This window comes from Rosa chinensis, chromosome 6 (genome assembly GCF_002994745.2).
Source record: "Rosa chinensis cultivar Old Blush chromosome 6, RchiOBHm-V2, whole genome shotgun sequence".
In the NCBI taxonomy this organism is placed as follows: Eukaryota; Viridiplantae; Streptophyta; class Magnoliopsida; order Rosales; family Rosaceae; genus Rosa; species Rosa chinensis.
The window spans coordinates 15,540,357-15,557,497 of NC_037093.1; the positions used below are offsets into that span (position 1 = coordinate 15,540,357).

General features: G+C 38.3%; 1 protein-coding gene and 2 long non-coding RNA genes across 4 annotated transcripts; 2 read left to right on the forward strand and 1 right to left on the reverse strand.

Moving 5' to 3' along the window:
* Positions 1-198: 198 nt before the first annotated feature.
* On the reverse strand, positions 199-1,962 carry LOC112170902 (disease resistance protein RPV1-like). Its single transcript, XM_040508445.1, has 3 exons — positions 1,411-1,962; positions 320-1,151; positions 199-219 (listed from the first exon to the last, which is right to left on the reverse strand). The coding sequence occupies exons 1-3, from the start codon at positions 1,917-1,919 to the stop codon at positions 199-201; spliced, it is 1,362 nt and encodes a 453-aa protein (XP_040364379.1). The 5' UTR covers positions 1,920-1,962.
* A 6,130-nt stretch (positions 1,963-8,092) lies between these two features.
* Positions 8,093-9,759, forward strand: LOC121049748. Its single transcript, XR_005801223.1, has 3 exons — positions 8,093-8,389; positions 9,237-9,330; positions 9,579-9,759. It is a non-coding gene; the product is annotated as an uncharacterized LOC121049748 (long non-coding RNA).
* A 2,570-nt stretch (positions 9,760-12,329) lies between these two features.
* On the forward strand, positions 12,330-13,682 carry LOC112174589. 2 transcript variants are annotated; one of them, XR_005801130.1, is made up of 4 exons: positions 12,330-12,504; positions 12,625-12,656; positions 12,727-12,777; positions 13,586-13,682. It is a non-coding gene; the product is annotated as an uncharacterized LOC112174589 (long non-coding RNA). The 2 variants fall into 2 exon arrangements; XR_002926077.2 differs by lacking the exon at positions 13,586-13,682 and having other exon boundaries at positions 12,727-12,822.
* Positions 13,683-17,141: the final 3,459 nt, after the last annotated feature.

Genomic DNA, 17,141 nt, shown 5'->3' on the forward strand with positions numbered 1-17,141 from the left:
GGATGTATTAAATATCATAAAGCTAAATAATTTAAATATCACTTACTGTGTTTTCCTCAAGAACCTCGCGAACATTCTCGTAAAGCCACAGTCTACTGCGTTCTCCTATCTCATCAGGGGACTCTTGCCGAACAATTTCTTTTCCCATGTCTTCTATAAGATCATGCATCCAAATCCTATTGTATTTCTCAATTTTTATTAAGGCCTTTTCTTGGAGGACTTTGAGACCATACATTGGATCAAGGTCACAGCTTTGTAAGATATCTATCACATAGCTTCTTTCATCTCCTTTAAAGAAACATGCAATATGAAGAAAAACTTGTTGTATCGGATACTCCAACGCCTCGTAACTTCTTTGGAGAGTTTCTAGAACCACTGGCTTAGGATGTTTGCTGTAATACTCTACTGCATCTTCCCACTCAGCCTTATTTTTACTACATAGATCTGACCCCAAAACTTCCAAAACTAACGGAATCCCTTTAGCATAACGTATCACCTTACTTGCAAGTTCAGAGAAATCATCCATACGTTTATTTTCTTTGAAGGCATAGAAATTGAAGAGCTCTGAAGCTTCTTGATGATTTAATTCCTTGACCTCATATATTGAATTTGAATTGACTCCATGAGCACTTAGAAAATTTGTATCTCTTGTTGTTATGATAATTCTACTTCTTTGACCAAACCAATCACACCCTCCAGCAAGTTTTCTTAACTGATCCAAGTGGTCCACATCATCAATAACTAAGAGAACCCTTTTCTGGCTTAGTTTTTGCTTCAGCACAGTGATTCCTTCATCAACATTTTCCACATTAGGTGGATTCCTCTCTATAATCTTAGAAAGAAAATCGTTTTGTAGCTTAACAAGATCTCCTCGTGAAAATGATTCTCTAATATTTGCCAGGAAACAGCTATGTTCAAACTTATTGCTAATTGAATTGAAAACAGCTTTTGCAAGTGTTGACTTCCCTATTCCACCAATTCCCCATATCCCTACCATGTGAGGATCGTCTTGCTCTACATTTAAGAGCTTAAGTATATCTTCTACACGAGATTCTATTCCAACAGGATGTGTTGCCACATCTAAAGGGGTGCATTTCATTATTTCAGTTGATATCTCTTCAACAATTTGTTCAATGACATTCGCTTCATGCCTGCAAATGTAAAAGCATGCATATGAAATAATTGGTTTAAACTTTCCTATATGTTCAGTTTTTTAGGGGACGAATCAATGACTGGACTAAATCATATTCAAGATTGTACTCTAATTATAATCCATTAGTTAGTGAAACTATTGATGCATGGGTAAGATTAAACAATATGTAATCTGTTAACTAAGTTAACTATCGGTTAATAGTGGAATGTTAAAATCTGCACTGTAAAGATGAGATGCTTGAGATTGAACATACGTACTCTCCATCCTCGATGTGCCACCCAGACAAATCTCCTGCTTGTGTAAGGGCTGCCTTCCAACTCCCCACCTTCGTTAAGTTATCCTCGTATTTGCTAAGGTGAGCAATTCCATCACCAACCTGGCCCTTCTGGTATCGTATCTTCGACGGATGTACCTTGTAGAAAATTGGGTAAACTATTTGTTGCTTGGATTCTTTACATTGCAAGATCTTGACAAGTTCATCCAAGCACCACTTTGAAGATGCATAGTTCGCAAAAAATACAACAATGGAAATCCTTGATCCTTCAATTACTTCGAGAAGCTCCTTTGTTATATCTTCTCCTCTTGTAAGGTCATTATCAATGAAGGTGTTAATTCCCTTGTTAACCAAATTGCGGTACAGATGGCCTGTAAAATTGTTGCGCGTATCCGGACCTCTGAAGCTCAGAAAGACATCGTGTGTGAACGAATGGGTGGAAGAAGTGGAGGAAGAGGAAGAGGCTCCGACTTGAGGTTTGCTCAGATCCATGGTGTTTGAATGCCGGAGGATGAGTGAGGAGGCTGAATTGAAATAATTTGGGATGGTATTGTTCCTGTCTAGAGTCCTAGACACTCTTGTTATATATATTAGGCCTCTCGGTTTGGCAATGTGCAGAGCAGATTCCTGGCACCTTCGGCGAAAGTAATCGAGTTGTAAGTCACGGAGTGGGTCATTAGAAATAGCACTACAACAAAGTGGGAGACGGCAGCAACGTGATTGACGGCTTTAGACCCCAAAAGATAATTAGAAAATCTGGCTGCACAGTAGTGTCAATACATATAAGCGTTCAGATGATCCTTAGCACATTAGTTGGTCAAGAATGGCTGCAAACTTTACAGAAGCACTTTGTTGTCAGTGACTCGACAGTTCAATGTATAAGAAGACTATGATTTAAAGCATGATATTCAAAGAACAACTGGAAGTTCCTATGACAATGCAAGTAATAGATGCGAAGCAGGTTCTTAAGCTTTGCTAACTATATAAAGTAATGCAATGGGGTTATTACCTAAACAAATCATTGAACAGTTTCTTGGGATTTGCATTTACCTTTTCGATCTGTTTCGAGCTGAAGGATTTGAACCCTTCACTGGCACACCAGAGTTCTTGATAAAGAAGCTGTCTAGGAGTCACCTTCATAAGATCCATGAGAACTTTAGGCTTCACCTCATGAGGCCAGTCTCTTCGTGAAATTACTCTCCTTATACCTTTCTCTTTGAGTGCTGGTATGATTGTACCATAGAACATATCACTAGGTCGCAGAACAGCTGGAGGAACAGAGCCTTTTGAATTGCCACCACCTACTGCTGAGAGCTGCGCTAGTTGGATGCGGTTTTGCCAAGACTTAAAGACACTGTATATACTAATCACATTACCCACCCACTGGATAAGACCAGCCCGGCCACTAATTGGAGTCACAGAATAATAGCGAATACCAAGAAAGTGACTATGAGTTGCCACTGAGGAATGCAGAAAACAGTTGATAGCTTGCAAGAGCTGCATGATTCTGGCATCAAACCGGAGATCTTCCCTGCCTTTCAAAAGATATGTGTGCTTTTGACCATCAGAACCAAGAAAACAAGTTTCTTAGGCTTAGTCTTGATTGATATGATAGCTGCATCCGCAGCGAAAGAAGCAATGGTAACAATTCCTTGGAGATTAGCACTGAGACCTCTGTCAGATTCAGAGACTGTATCTTGCTTTTCAAGACCAGGCATTGGAACATCAAATGATGATAGTAGAGCCAATTGTGGTACGACTTCTCTTAAACAAATTGATGACTTCCTTTGATAAGATGCTAAGGAGGCAGCAATGGTATCAAATGGACGCCAAGCATCTCCAAGTGCTGTAGCACATGCCGGATGTGTCTTGAAGGCTATGATGGCTGATTTCAACCGATCTTTATACTCCCCATGGAACCATACCTCATGAGGTGTTTCAGGTTTCCGAGATGTGGAAGACAGACGACGTTCTAAGGCCACAACAATAGGAGCCATCATAGCGGAGTATTTAGCAGCATTTAATTATCTTGTTCTTCTCACTATGGCTAAGAGTACAATTCGTGCAGCTTCCTCCTTCAGTACATTTATGCGCCTCGTCACATCTGAAAGCAAATTAAGACCCAAAAAAAAACTAAATATGGTGAAAAGATGGTGTTGTTTGGTGGACAAATACTCAGGAATCAGAACGTAACATGCATGTAGGCAGCTCATTTGTGATTAAGGCCTGCATATTAGTCACTGATATATATAACTTCGTATACAAATTACATAAGATTGACAAGAGAAGATTCACCTTCTCTCAGAATTTTATACATCACCCAAAAATGATATTGCAAACAAGGCCTCATATAAGCGAGGCCAAACATACCTGTGTGAAGATCTTGGAGTATGCTGAGCCATAGCTCCTCACAAAGAACAGTGACATTTCCTAGCTCATTTATCACGAGCTGCACATCCTGAATCAATCTTGGTATAGTTTACTCTGCATGTAACATGATCATGCTTAAAACATCTAATATTTCATGTTCAAGCAAGTGATTATTTGGAATCTGAGTGAATAAAGTTTAGCACAATTAACAGGCTTTTCAAATATAAGTCAAATAACTTTTATAAAAAGAACATAATATGACTAGAACGTCTAATGCATACAGAAGCATTAGAATATAGTAATTACTATTTTGTTATTTATTCAGAAGTTTTCTTGTGCCTTTTGTAGTTCCTAATGATGACCTTGTTCTCAAAATTTCAGATCTAATGTGAACGATCCCTGTCCTCAAAATTTCAGATCTAATGTGAACCTTGACATGAGCATAAAATATCTTGTTGAACCTATCCCTGCAAGCGAATTTCCATTCATTAAACAATTTTTTGTTGAAAAAAAATATCTTCTTCTTTTTTTCGTTTTCTTCTGTATTGGGTCAAGATCAAAGAGTTTTTAAAAAGTCAAGTAAAAATTAAAACCTAATTAATTAAAAAAAAATGTTTTTGAAGTCTTACTTTTTCATGGACCCACATGCCATGTGAGAGAAATTCTCTTCATATGTATTGTTAATACAATTTTATAACTGCTGCCATTCAATATTTATTTAACAAAGGGCACTCTTGGATTTTAAATGCACTACAAAAAAAAATTGCAATGGCCACCGCAGTTAGCGTCGGCGCAAAAATGTCGTCGCCATTGGTCATAAATTTGCTACGGGAAACAAGGCGTCGCAAAATTAAAATTGGTTTGCGACGGCAAATTAACGCCGTGGCATAAAAACTGATACAATTGCGACGGCATCTTTAATGCCGTAGTTAAATTTGTCCCGATTCTTGCTACGCTATAGTTGCCGTAGCTTTTTTTAGCTTTCTTCAGGTGCATTAGTTGCCTTTTGTCATTTTTATTTTTCATTTTTATTAAGGAAATGGTTCCCATCGGTGTGACGCTCACTCTCTAAACCCCTTCTCTCTCTCCTCTTCTCCTTTCTCCGGATACGATCGACGACTTCGAGAGGGGCGTAGAGCGGAGCCCTCTCTCTCCCGCCGCCCAAAAATCTCTACCGTTGATTCAATTCCAGTAAGTTCTTCAAACCCTAATCTCACCAATTTTCCTTTACATTGTGGAATCAAATTTGAATGGAATCAAAAACCCCAAATCAGGTTGTGAAATTCATGTAGTTGATGATTCGCTGGCCTTAGGATTCATGTCATCTCATCTCAGATCTATACTTGCAAATGGCTCAGATCGACCTCCATCTTTACCTCCTTGGCGGCTCTCTCACAGACCAAAGGAAGCCATGGCCGCTGTGCATGTTGTATCCTGCCCTCCCCGGCTTGGCAGCGAATCGGTAACCTCTCTCCTCTCTCGTTCGTCAAGTGTAGCTTCTTTTAGGTTAACACCTTTTATCTTCATCTTCCTCTGAATTCAGTTTGGTGGCACATGAATTAGAATTAGGTCGGTGTATTCTCGCATAGATTCACATGAAAAACCCAGTCCAAACTATCTGCTGCAACAATGGCTGTAGGGGAGCCCAGAGCACCAAAGTAATAAATTCACATCTCCATGTTTGGGCTTTTCCTCAGAAGGTAACCCAACTCAGTTTTCTACTCTTTTTCTAGTGTAGATTTTTTCTTTTCTTTTTGGGTAAGTTAAATTGGGATTGGATTTTGGGTTTTTAGGCTGCTGGTAAATATCCTTACTTTCCTGGCCAAGAACCCACTTTGCCTAGGGATATCGATTTGTTGCTTCAGGTATGGCTTTCATGAACCCACTAGTATTCCGATTATGTCTTACCCTCTAGTATTTTTCTTTTCAATTTTGTTTGTTGCTTATTTAGAATGTTCAATTACTGCACACCATGTGTTTGAAGTTATGCCTCAAAGACAGCACCCAAGCTGAACCAGTGGGCTATTCCATGATTTTCGAAAACCCTATACTTCTTGTTTTACTCTCAGTTTTTGATAGCTTAAAATAGACTCTTCAATGATCATTTTGAGCTTGGTTTCATGAAAAACGGAGTTAAAATGAAATACTTATGCCATTTTGAAATTACTGCACTGTTTCAGAATTTCTGCAGAAATCAGTATTTTCTGTTACTTTGGATTCTTGTTTGACCACTCATTTGAACTGCGAATGACCTGAAATTTTGCAAAATAGTAGCTTTACATGTCTACTTCAAATCTGGAGAGTTTTGCATGAAATCACTTAAAAGAGTAGTTGTTGGTGAATTTTTCTTTCTTGCTACCAGTCTTCTGAAATTTTCTCAAATTTGCAGCAACCTTGTTACGAAACAATCTGTTTGAAAGGCTTTCACACCTTTGTCAGTCCTTGAATTTTAGTATGTTAAAATAGACTGAATATTAACGTTCTTATATGGATTTCTTGTTAACACTTAAGCAGGTTTGTAGAGAAAACAACAACCATGGGTCTAGAAGAATGCTATTCACATCAATATGTAAGTCTAATATCACAAGTATTGCTGCAATTGTTATCGAACATGGTGATCGATGATAACAATTGCACAAGTTCGATAACAATTGCACAAGTATTGCTATTGTGACAAAGGCTTCTCTCATGGAATGTAATTAATTTGGACTCAAGGTGCTTCTATCTGTCTCTTACAGTATATTAAGCTCAGGGCAATGTAATTTATTTGTTACTTAACTCTACTATTTTTTTTATTTTGTATTTATCTTTGATGTAGGTTCTTAGGTCCTCAAACTGAAAACATGACTATAGATAAGTTCTGTCCTGTATGATTTTTTTCCTTTGAACTTGCGGTGTACGTGTGTGGGGCTACTGTGATTCTGATTCCCTCTTCCCTTCAACCCCGTCTAGCTTCTTCTTCTCATGTATCTACTGTGATTTGTTAAATTAAAGACTATGGATTGATTTTCTATTAACAATTGTTTATGGGTTGTAACAATTGGTATCTGGGTAGCTTGATTTGCTAAGAATTGATCAATTTCAAGATTGGTTTTTTTTTCTTTTAACAATGTCTGTGTTTTTATTTTCTTCTTTGGTTGGTTGTTTTCATTGATTTTGGATGTTGATCAATTCTGGGTTTTTTTTTCTTTCTTTTAACAACGTCTGTGTTTTTATCTTCTTCTTTGGTTGTTTATTTTCATTGATTTTGGATGTTGATCAATTCTGGGTCAAGTAACTGTAACTGGTCATGTAACTTGTCACGTAACTGATCATGTAACTGACTATGTCACTGACCAAGTAACTGTAACTGGTCATGTAACTGGTCAAGTAACTGACCATGTCACTGACCATGTCACTGACCAAGTAATTGTAACTGGTCATGTAACTGGTCAAGTAACTGACCATGTCACTGACCAAGTAACTGGTCAAGTAACTGACCATGTCACTGGTCAAGTAACTGACCATGTAACTGGTCAAGTAACTGACCATGTCACTGACCAAGTAACTGTAACTGGTCAAGTAACTGACCTCACTGACCAAGTAACTGTAACTGGTCATGTCACTGGTCAAGTAACTGACCATGTCACTGGTCAAGTAACTAACCATGTCACTGACCAAGTAACTGTAACTGGTCACGTAACTGACCATGTCACTGACCAAGTAACTATAACTGGTCACGTAACTGACCATGTCACTGACCAAGTAACTGTAACTGGTCACGTAAGGGATACAATTTATGGATTTGTCTTCATATTAGGATTTGTCTTCAGCTTTCTCATTCCAATTTTCTTTTCTTCTCACAAACTCATAAAATCGTTTATGTCTCTATAAATTACCAACTTTTAGTTCAATACACAAACAAACATGGGATAGGACTATTTTGACTATTCTGCTCTTTAGTCCTAAGCAGTACCAAACATGGGTCAAGTATTAACATAGCATATCCCAGGTTAGAAGAGTCCTATACTATTATAGGGAATAAGGTGGAGGATAATAGTCCCACGTAACAAATACCACCTTAATGCATTGTGACACTGTTCAGGAACCTTTTTGTTTCAGTAATAACGCTTCCTGATTGAGCTGATTTGATCGAATTGGTTATTTAAGAGAGTCAGATATTTAACTTCAATAATTTCTGTTGTTTTTTATGCAGGTGATGATGTGAAGGAAAAAGAGCCGGACCCTTCAATTTATCTTATAGTTGCCAAGGTAAATAATCTACATTTTTTTTCTTTCGGGCTTTCTACTTTGCCTCCTTCGATGGAGATGGAATCATAAAAGAGAATGATAAGTCAATTTAGAAATCAGAACGTCGACCCAATGTACTCAAATATAGAGTAAGCATTTCCTTACAAGTATGAGGTATGTTGTAATTTTAAGTCTCGGATTGAATGTATCCTTGCAACACTTGATTATGATATAACAGAGCTAGGTTGTATGATATAACATTTGTTATGATACAAATACAATACTTATTGTTGGATTTTTAAAATTTTTTTTTTGTAGAATTTCTCTGGTCTGTCCAATTTGGAGTTGCTCATCAAAGAGAGGTGAATATATACCTCCTTTATCATGATCGTTTCTACAGATCAATTGATGTTTACACTTTTACTTTTTGAATATACATGTTTGTTCATTCATAGCTGTCATGAAATACTTATGTTCTATTGATGCATTTATACGATTGGGAGTTGTGATAACTATACTATTAGCTCTTCTTTCATCAACCTAGAGACACATGTACTATTATGAGCACGTCCTGTTTGTCATTTGAGACCTATGCATGTAACTTGGAATTCTATTTACAGTGCATGTAACTTAGACTTATGCATATGAATTGAATCATATTCGTCCGGATGTCAAGGTTCATTACATATTTGTTTCTATGTAGAACGTATTGCAAAAGTCAAAAGAAATAAAACATTCCTTATTTCTTTTCTCTTCTTTTCTTCTGGTTTTCAATTAAATTTAGAAGTATTGCAGTTTATTCTAAGCATTGGCTTTGGCCTAGCAAGCATAGTTCCAGTAGCATTCCCGGAATGGTAAACTTGGCCATGGCCGGCCTACTTCTTAAACTAACCACATCCTAGATAAACACTAAACATGAATCCAATGACTATATGATATGCCAAGATACAGAATCCCACAATTGCCATGAATGGGTTTTGTGTTTAAATTTGAAGAAGGGTAAGATAGTTGTGAGCTCGGTTGATGTGGGTTTATAATGAGTTTTGGTTTTGGGTTAGTTTCTATAGTGATCACTTATATATGATGTGGGTTTATGATGAGTTTTAATTAACGTGTTTGTTTCTTAGCCTTAAAGAAATTAGTATAAGTTTTAGTTATTGAGTGTTCATGAAAATCTAATGGTTTTATTGTTTTGCAATGATAAATCAGCCTGCAAAAAGCCAGTGGCAGCGATCTCCGAGTTCATTTTAAGGTACCCTGGATCTTCATGATAATGAATGGAAATTCAGACATATATTTCGAGGTAAGTATGGAACTATGGATTTAGCATTCTTCAAATCAACTACTCTAGCTTTAATGTCGAAGAAAGACTAGGTGAACTACTTCACATACTTGCTGACTCAAAATGTCAAAAAGTAATTAAGAGTTCAAGTGAAGCATTAATTGTATTTACTGGTATGAACAATATCTGTGTCATGTACATCTCCCATTAATTTTCTAGCTTTTTGTTTCTTTAATGACTGCTTGAAGATTTCTGACTTTCTGTTATAGGAGGCTTGCAACAACACTAGAGTAATTGGTATGTGAAGTAGATCAAGGAAGATCCTGCAAAGTTTATCTTGAAGTAGAGGAAAATAACTAACTTGTAAAGCTTAATCTTGTAAATTTTGGTAGAAGCTCCATTCCTTTTGTAACATTCATGAGGAAAATTAAAGTGTAACATTTCTTTTTATATAAGCTTCATTCCTTTTGTATAGTTTTATTCATAAAAAAAATAATAATAAAAAAAAAAAATTGGCATGCATATTTGCATGTCAAATTTTTTTTTATTCATAAAAAATATTTTTGCGACGGCATTTTTGCCGTAGCAAATGACTTTTGGCGACGGCAAAAAACTTCAGTAGCGGTTGGTGGCGTCGCCATTGGTATTTGCGACGACATTTTGCCGTCGCTAATAGTCTTGCGACGGGGAATTGCCGTGGCAAATAACATTGGCGACGCCACCAACGGCGTCGGAAGCATTGCCGTCGCAGAGCCGTCGCCAATACTCTTTTGCGACGGCAAAAGAGGCTTTTGCGACGGCATTGCGCCGTGGCCATTGCAATTTTTTTTTGTAGTGATGCTTACCAAAACCCACATTATATATGGGGTCGTGACCACTTACCCAATTTCAGTTTAAAAATTGTTCACTTACTCCACTAAGAATTTTTTAACCTCATTTACCCAATCTAACATCTATTGTCAGTTTTGCCCCTATTAATTAAATTGAAACTCATCGATCTCTCTCCTCCCAAACTCTCTCTCTCTCTCTCTAGACGACGCCGGATCTCTCTCTCCCTCCCTCCATCCCTCCAACAGGACTCCCACGACGCCGGCTGTCGCCATCGCCGCGCCAAAACTCGTCGTCGTGCTCTCCGCGGCCAGGCTCGACGCCAAGCCGACGGTCCTCGTCACTGAGAAGCTCGGCGAGGCGGAGCTGGACCTTCTAAAGGAGTCAACGACCGCCAGTAGAATCAGGTACGTCTTCGATTTGCTTCTGTCTCTCTCACCAGCGACCGATCATCACGGAAATAGCAACTTGATTGTATCTCCGGTCCCTGGCTGCAACCGGAGTCGTTGCAATCAGAGTCAAATCAGTGTGAAGGCAAATGGTCAACCGGAGTCGTTACAAAATGACTGGAATTGTGGGTAAAATGGTCAACCGGAGTCGAGATTAATATGTTCTGGCCGTTTTCAAGATTTATCAGTTTTACGGTTGCAATCGGAGTCTTTGCAAAATGGCCGGTGAAGACATGGGTATGGGTGCCCAAATCAGTTTTTTTTTTTTTTTTTAAGTATTGGGGCAGAAGGAAAGAAAAAAAAAAGTTTGAATGTCTATTTGGGGGCAATAGGCGTCTATTGGGAAGCAATACATGGCTGATAGTGGTCTATTGGGGTTTGGTTGACAATAATAAGATTATTGGGAGGCAATAATACGATTATTGAGAGGCAATAATAAGATTACTTGGGGGCAATAAAATGTTTAGTGGGGCAATAATAAAATTATTTATTTGGATAAACCTCCGAAAGCTTTCAAAATTCAAAACATCTTCATTTTTCACTAATCATTGATCCCCAATAAACTTGTTATTGGGGAGCAATAATATGTTTATTGGGTCTCCGATGACTTCTCTCACTAAGTGCCAAAGAAGGAGAGGGCAAAATTGTCCCAAAAATAAATAAAAAGGAATAAAAAAATACTTAATTGGGTATTAGGGAAATAATTTCTTAGAGTGTTTGGGTAAGTGGGCAATTTTTAAGCTAAAATTGGGTAAATGATCATTTCCCCTATATATATATATATATATAATTTATGTTAGAAATATTCTGACACACTGAATCTTGAAAGAAAGTTTGTTAACAAACAACCAAGTATGTGTTGGAGCTCCTCCGAAGGCTTCTCTTCGTAAGCATTCACATCAGCTAATGTCGGGTAGACTATGGACCAAGGAGATTGTTTGGCTAGCATCATCAATAAGCCCTCCAACTGCTTCCTTACCACTTGCTCAGGATGAGAACTTAACCGAGCAAACAATTTTTTTTGGGGGGGGGGGTGTGAGCCCCCGATAATTTTGTTTAATTTTTAGAATGTAATTTTTCGCCAATAAGATTTTTGCAAGGTGATTTAAGTGAAGAAATCGATTTTTGAAATTGTTTTGGTGTCGAGACCACCTATTGGGCCGACAATTTAAGTTTGGGCCAATGTTCTTTCATTTGGGCCTAAGACGAAGTCAAGAATTGATCTAGGAAATTTCCGACAAAAAATGAACAAAAGAAAAGTTACGAGCTCTGTAGACCCCCGTACTTTTTCTTGTTATTTTAATTTGTCGCATAATGTATGAAATTATGTATTCGTAAGGTACGAATGTATTCGAGATTAGATTAAAATTTTGAGGCCATTAAAAGGATTAAGAAATTAGAGAAAATCCAATTTGGGTCTAGGAAACTATTTTTAAAGTATCGAGGCTTAGGACAAGCCCGGAAAAATTTCTCGAATGGATTCGGTGAAGTGTCGGAGAAATAAGGATGTTTGAAGATGTATTTTCGAATTGGGCTTGAGGAAATTAAAAGAAAAATGCAATAGGAGCAGCCCAAGCCCATTGGCCCAAAAAGAGGGGCGAATTAGACTTTTCATAATTAAATTAGGGAGAGGTATAAAAGCCAAACACTCTCTCCAAACCCTAGCCTCTTCCTCATTTTCCTTCAGCTCTCTCTCTCTCTACCCGAGACTCTCTCTCTACCCTCTCGCCGGAAATCGCCGCCGCCGTCGCCGGAATCCCAATCCTCACCAAAATTTCCAGATTTTCTTCTCTTCCTTCCCTCTTTCCATTTCTCCAACCAAAATCAAGAAATTTGGCCATCCAACCCTCCAAAAACCTTAGAACCCGAAGCTAAATTGGGGCTTTTTGTGATTTCTTCTTTCCAAGTTCAAATCAAGGTATTATCCATCCTAATCTAGCCTCTATTCCTTCGATCTATACATCTTTCTTATCAAATTCGAGTTTTTGATTTCCATTTTTGATTTTTGGTGCATGAACCCGATTTTCCCTAAATCAAGAGGCTAGGCTATGGGTTTGGCAAGGATTTGTGGTAAGGATCTATCCATGCAACCTTGTTTCGAGATTTTTGGTTGTGGTATTGATGTTGGACGAATTTGTAGGTGAAGAAGGCCAATGAGGAGGATTAGGCCATGAGTTTTGAAGAAGAAAGGGTAAGGAATGGGTTTTGGACAAACCCTAGAATTTTTGGAATTTATTTGGTTGATTTTGATTATGTTGAGATATTGTTGTTGTTGGAAAAATTGTGAAAATTAGATATTTGAAGAGAGTTTAATTAGTAGGATTTTATTGGTCTAATTTTCAAAGGATTGGAAATTGGTGTTGAAGATTTTGGTGATTATTGTTGTGTAGTTTTGGCCAAAAGAAAAAAGAAAAGGAAGAAGAAAAGAAATGTGTTTGTTTTTGGAAGAAAAAGAAAATGAAGAAAATGGTAAAAGTTTGATTAAATGAGTTTTACCTTGGTAAATTGGTAAAAAAGTGAAGAAGGTGAAAGTAAAGGTAAATTCGGTTAAAAGGGGGTAAAAGGTAAAAGTGTAAGTATGGAGGTGAAATTCATGGTAAAAGTGAAAAGGTGAAAAAGGAGAAGTAAATTGGTAAAAGTGAAAGTAAAACTTTATTTATAATTATTTACTTATTTATTTTTAATAAATAAGAGATAATGGTAAATAAAGGAATTATTTGGTCAAAAGTCAAAAGTCAACTTCGAGAGTTGACCAAGGTTGACCGACCTCGTAAAACGTGAGGATCGACTCGACTTTGGTCGCTCGGATTGGCGAAAGTTTAGCGGAGTGATAAGGACGTTTTCCTTTTTTAGAAAGAAGTTAGTTTCCTAAATTGGTAAAGGTTGAAAGAAGTAATTAATGGCCTCATTGAAATAAAAAGGATTTAGTGTGCGCGATTACTTAAAGTTGATCATGACGTTTACCTGGATAATTACTTACAAACTAAGTATTGGTTTAGGAAACACGATCGTTAAGGAAGCTTAAGCGGAAAGCGTCAGAGTGTGGAATACGCCGGCATATCCAGGTAGGGTGAGCTGTCCCTTCCTTGTTAGAGGCTTTTCTATATGTGGAATGCCCTAGTATAATAATATGTTGCCTGCAAGTACGTTTTTGGTTGTTCATTAGTCGATGCCTCGTGATATCTGTGTTTCCATAACTGATAATTGTTTATTGCGAAAACCGAGGCTAGACTTGCATGTTGAGATACTGTACCCTTGTATGTTTGTACTTGTGACCTGAAAGTGAATGGGACCTAGACGCGTAGATTCCTAGGGATCCCACGGTGTCGATAACCGTGAACCTCCGGAGGGGGCCGTGCTCCTATGTTTGTCGAGAAAAAGTGAGTATAGACAGTGAACCAGTCATAGGAGACTCAAGGCTAGGAAATGGACACTTTCGCTACTTGTAGTCGGAAGTACTACAGAGTAGTTGGCTGGTTCTCGAATTCAGGACGAACCAGGTCGGTCACCGATTTGATTTATATTGGCCGGCAGGTAAGTATCTCGGAGCTCCAAATTGTGTGAAGCATACTGCATATGCTTTATAAAAGAAAATAAATGTTTGTGGTTGCCTCTTATTAAAAGTATTTTTCGATAAACGTGCACAATATTATGTAGTAAATATTTTCAAGTATATTATTTTTCAAACCTAGCATGGTTGGGTCGGCCCCTATTGGGCATGTGGCCATGCGAGGACGAAAGCTCACCCCTACTATAGTGTGCAGGTTTCGAGCATGTGGTCGGCAAGCGTACAGGGGAGGCACATGGCCCGGCTTGGCACATTTCTCTTTAGTTTTATCAAAAGGAAGGTTTTGGTCCCTTATCGGATTTTGAAGTAACTTAGTTATTTATTTTCTTACTAATTTATTTGTTTATTTGTTTTCTATTCGCTCATCTACAAAATTTCGAGAGACCCGTAACCCTGGGGCGCGTCTCTCATACTTGTTTTTACTTCGTGATTCATTATTTTCCAAATTGGGCTCCTATTGTAACTTGTAAGCCCAAATCTTTTAGCTCACTTTAAATTCCGCTTGCGAAAATATGTTGTTCGGTTGCTAGAATGTTTTGTGACTTTTGTCCAAGAAAGTGTTTTGTAAACCAACAACCTAAACTCAAAAGGCCTTGCGGTTTCGGGTTGATGAGCTATCGAGATGCCATTCGTGACATGTCGATTCCTCATTGGCTCGGAGTCGCGGCGCTGTGGGACCCCCCTCTCGGGTCACCACAGGGGGGTGACCTCCTAGAAGTGACGATTGTAATCCGAGAGAGATCAAATCATCCTCATGTTAATTAGCAGGCGGGAAATAAACCAGGAATAGCAGCTCACCTGCCACGGTGACAAAGGAACTGTTGAAAGCGCAGGTTCAAGTATATCTTTCAACTCAGCTCCATAGCTGAGAAGAATATGCAGGACATACAATGTGGCCCTAAGCGTACAGTTGCCAGTTTTTTGTTTCATAGGTTCAGGACCAGAGTCAACCAAACCACTATTGCAAATTTTGGCAGATGAATAAAGATACTGTATAAAATCTTGAGATGCGTGGCCAAAGAGAGACACTCTCCTTCTCCTCCTCAAAGACCACCACACAGCTACTAAATCATTGACAACAGAAATTATGTCAGTTTCAGTTAAACCAATATTGGCATGAAGGAAGCAGATCTTCGATCAACTGAGAAGCTAGAGCAGCAGAAAAGCAATCTTCACTTGAGTCTTCAACACCAGGTGCCCCAGAAACAGTTTCAATAATATTCACTACTTGCAGAACCAATGCCATCACAGTATTGTCATTTCTTGGTGCAGCAGAATCAATAGAAAAGCTCAACTCTCCCTGTTCAGCAGTGAAACCCCCATCATCCTTATTCAGGAAGAGCTGTAAAATCAAAGATTTTATTTTATGATCTCATCTTCAGTTAGCATGAATCTCTCAGGTAGAACTTCATGAACAAGGGAAGGAGAAAATGAGCATGAGCGAAGAGTATTTTCATGTGGGGTTAAAAGAGATTCTCTGGCTTGACTGAAACACCAAGAGGCATAAGAAATCCAGGATTTGCCCATTGTGGGGCATATATGAGTTATGAGTAGACAACTTTGTAGCTGTACCACAAACTCCTCAACAATAGGACCAAGAGGTGGTTTAGAGATTAAAATCTCATCGACAAATGAGGGTCCACCTCTGCTCGGAAATGAGGAATTGGCCATATATATCAAAATCTGATCGCATCTTAACAATAACTGCATCTAGCCTTGAATCTGAATACTTCTGTTTAAGCCAATTTGAGAGTTTCACGCGTGCCTTGGCTTTCAGAATACTATTGTCAGCATCAAATCCTACAGATGGTGAAGGAATTATGATAGGACTCACAAAAGACCAATGTTTTAAAACGCTAAGGCCCAACCCGAGGTGTTTTCGGGAGAGCCTTGTCAAGGCGTAAGCCTCAAGGCATAAGGCGTAAGCCTTACATAATAAAAAAAAAATACCTATATATAACTAGATTATAGAACAATATATACTATTTTATAGGAGGCATTTTGATTGCAATAAGGATTGCTAATATTTTTAAACTCCTCATTTGTTAGGATTTGATAGAGTCCTATTCAACTAATAACACTAGCTATACATCTAGACCTTTTCTTTCCAATTCTCTAAACACTCACGAGTGATGAACTGATGATGATGTGAACCTTGTGAACTCAAGTGCGAAGAAACGTTCCTCACTGAAGCATCAGTTTTTTAAAAAGGAAATGGAAGGTAAAGGGAAAATCTTAACTCAATCTTATAACATTAATGCCTCAATTGGTTCACTCACATCAATTTCTTCTTGCTGGAGAAACTTTTGAGAATGAGAGACCGGTTATATATACTATGGAGGAGATCAAAGAGACTACGAATAACTTTGATGATACTAGAAAGATTGGGGAGGGTAGATACGGTTCTGTTTACTTTGCCATATTAGGATAAGTAGAAGTTGCAACTAAGAATATGAGATCTACTAGAACAAAAGACTTCTTTGCTGAGCTCAAGGTGTTATGCAGTATCAACACGCACAGTAGATTCCTAAACATGGCAGAAAGATGAAGCATGTAAGTCCAGGCCCTTTTTTTTTTCTCTCTCTCTTCTCTTCTCTACGCATGCGCTTTAGGCGCCTTAAGCAGCGCTTTATGCGCTTTTCACGCCTTAGTTTGCGCCTTTCGCGCTTCTATGCCTTAGCATCAAAACTGACTCATTTTTATGAGAGTTTTGCGCTTGGGACGCCTTAGGCGCGCCTCAAGGCGCGTTTTTTAAAACATTGCAAAAGACCATAGGTTGGTCAAAGCATCCTCTAAGTTGTTTTCAGCATGCATTAGCAGGATACCCCCATAAGGCAGTTTCGAGATGAGGAAATCCTGGTGTCTTTCCCCAGAGCAGCTCAATATGTGATCTTTGAGATAGCTGTTTAAACGATTTGCCAACAGTAAGTTTCCTCATTTGTGGGCCAAACTTAATAAGTTCATACAGAGGTTTAGAGTAGCTGGAG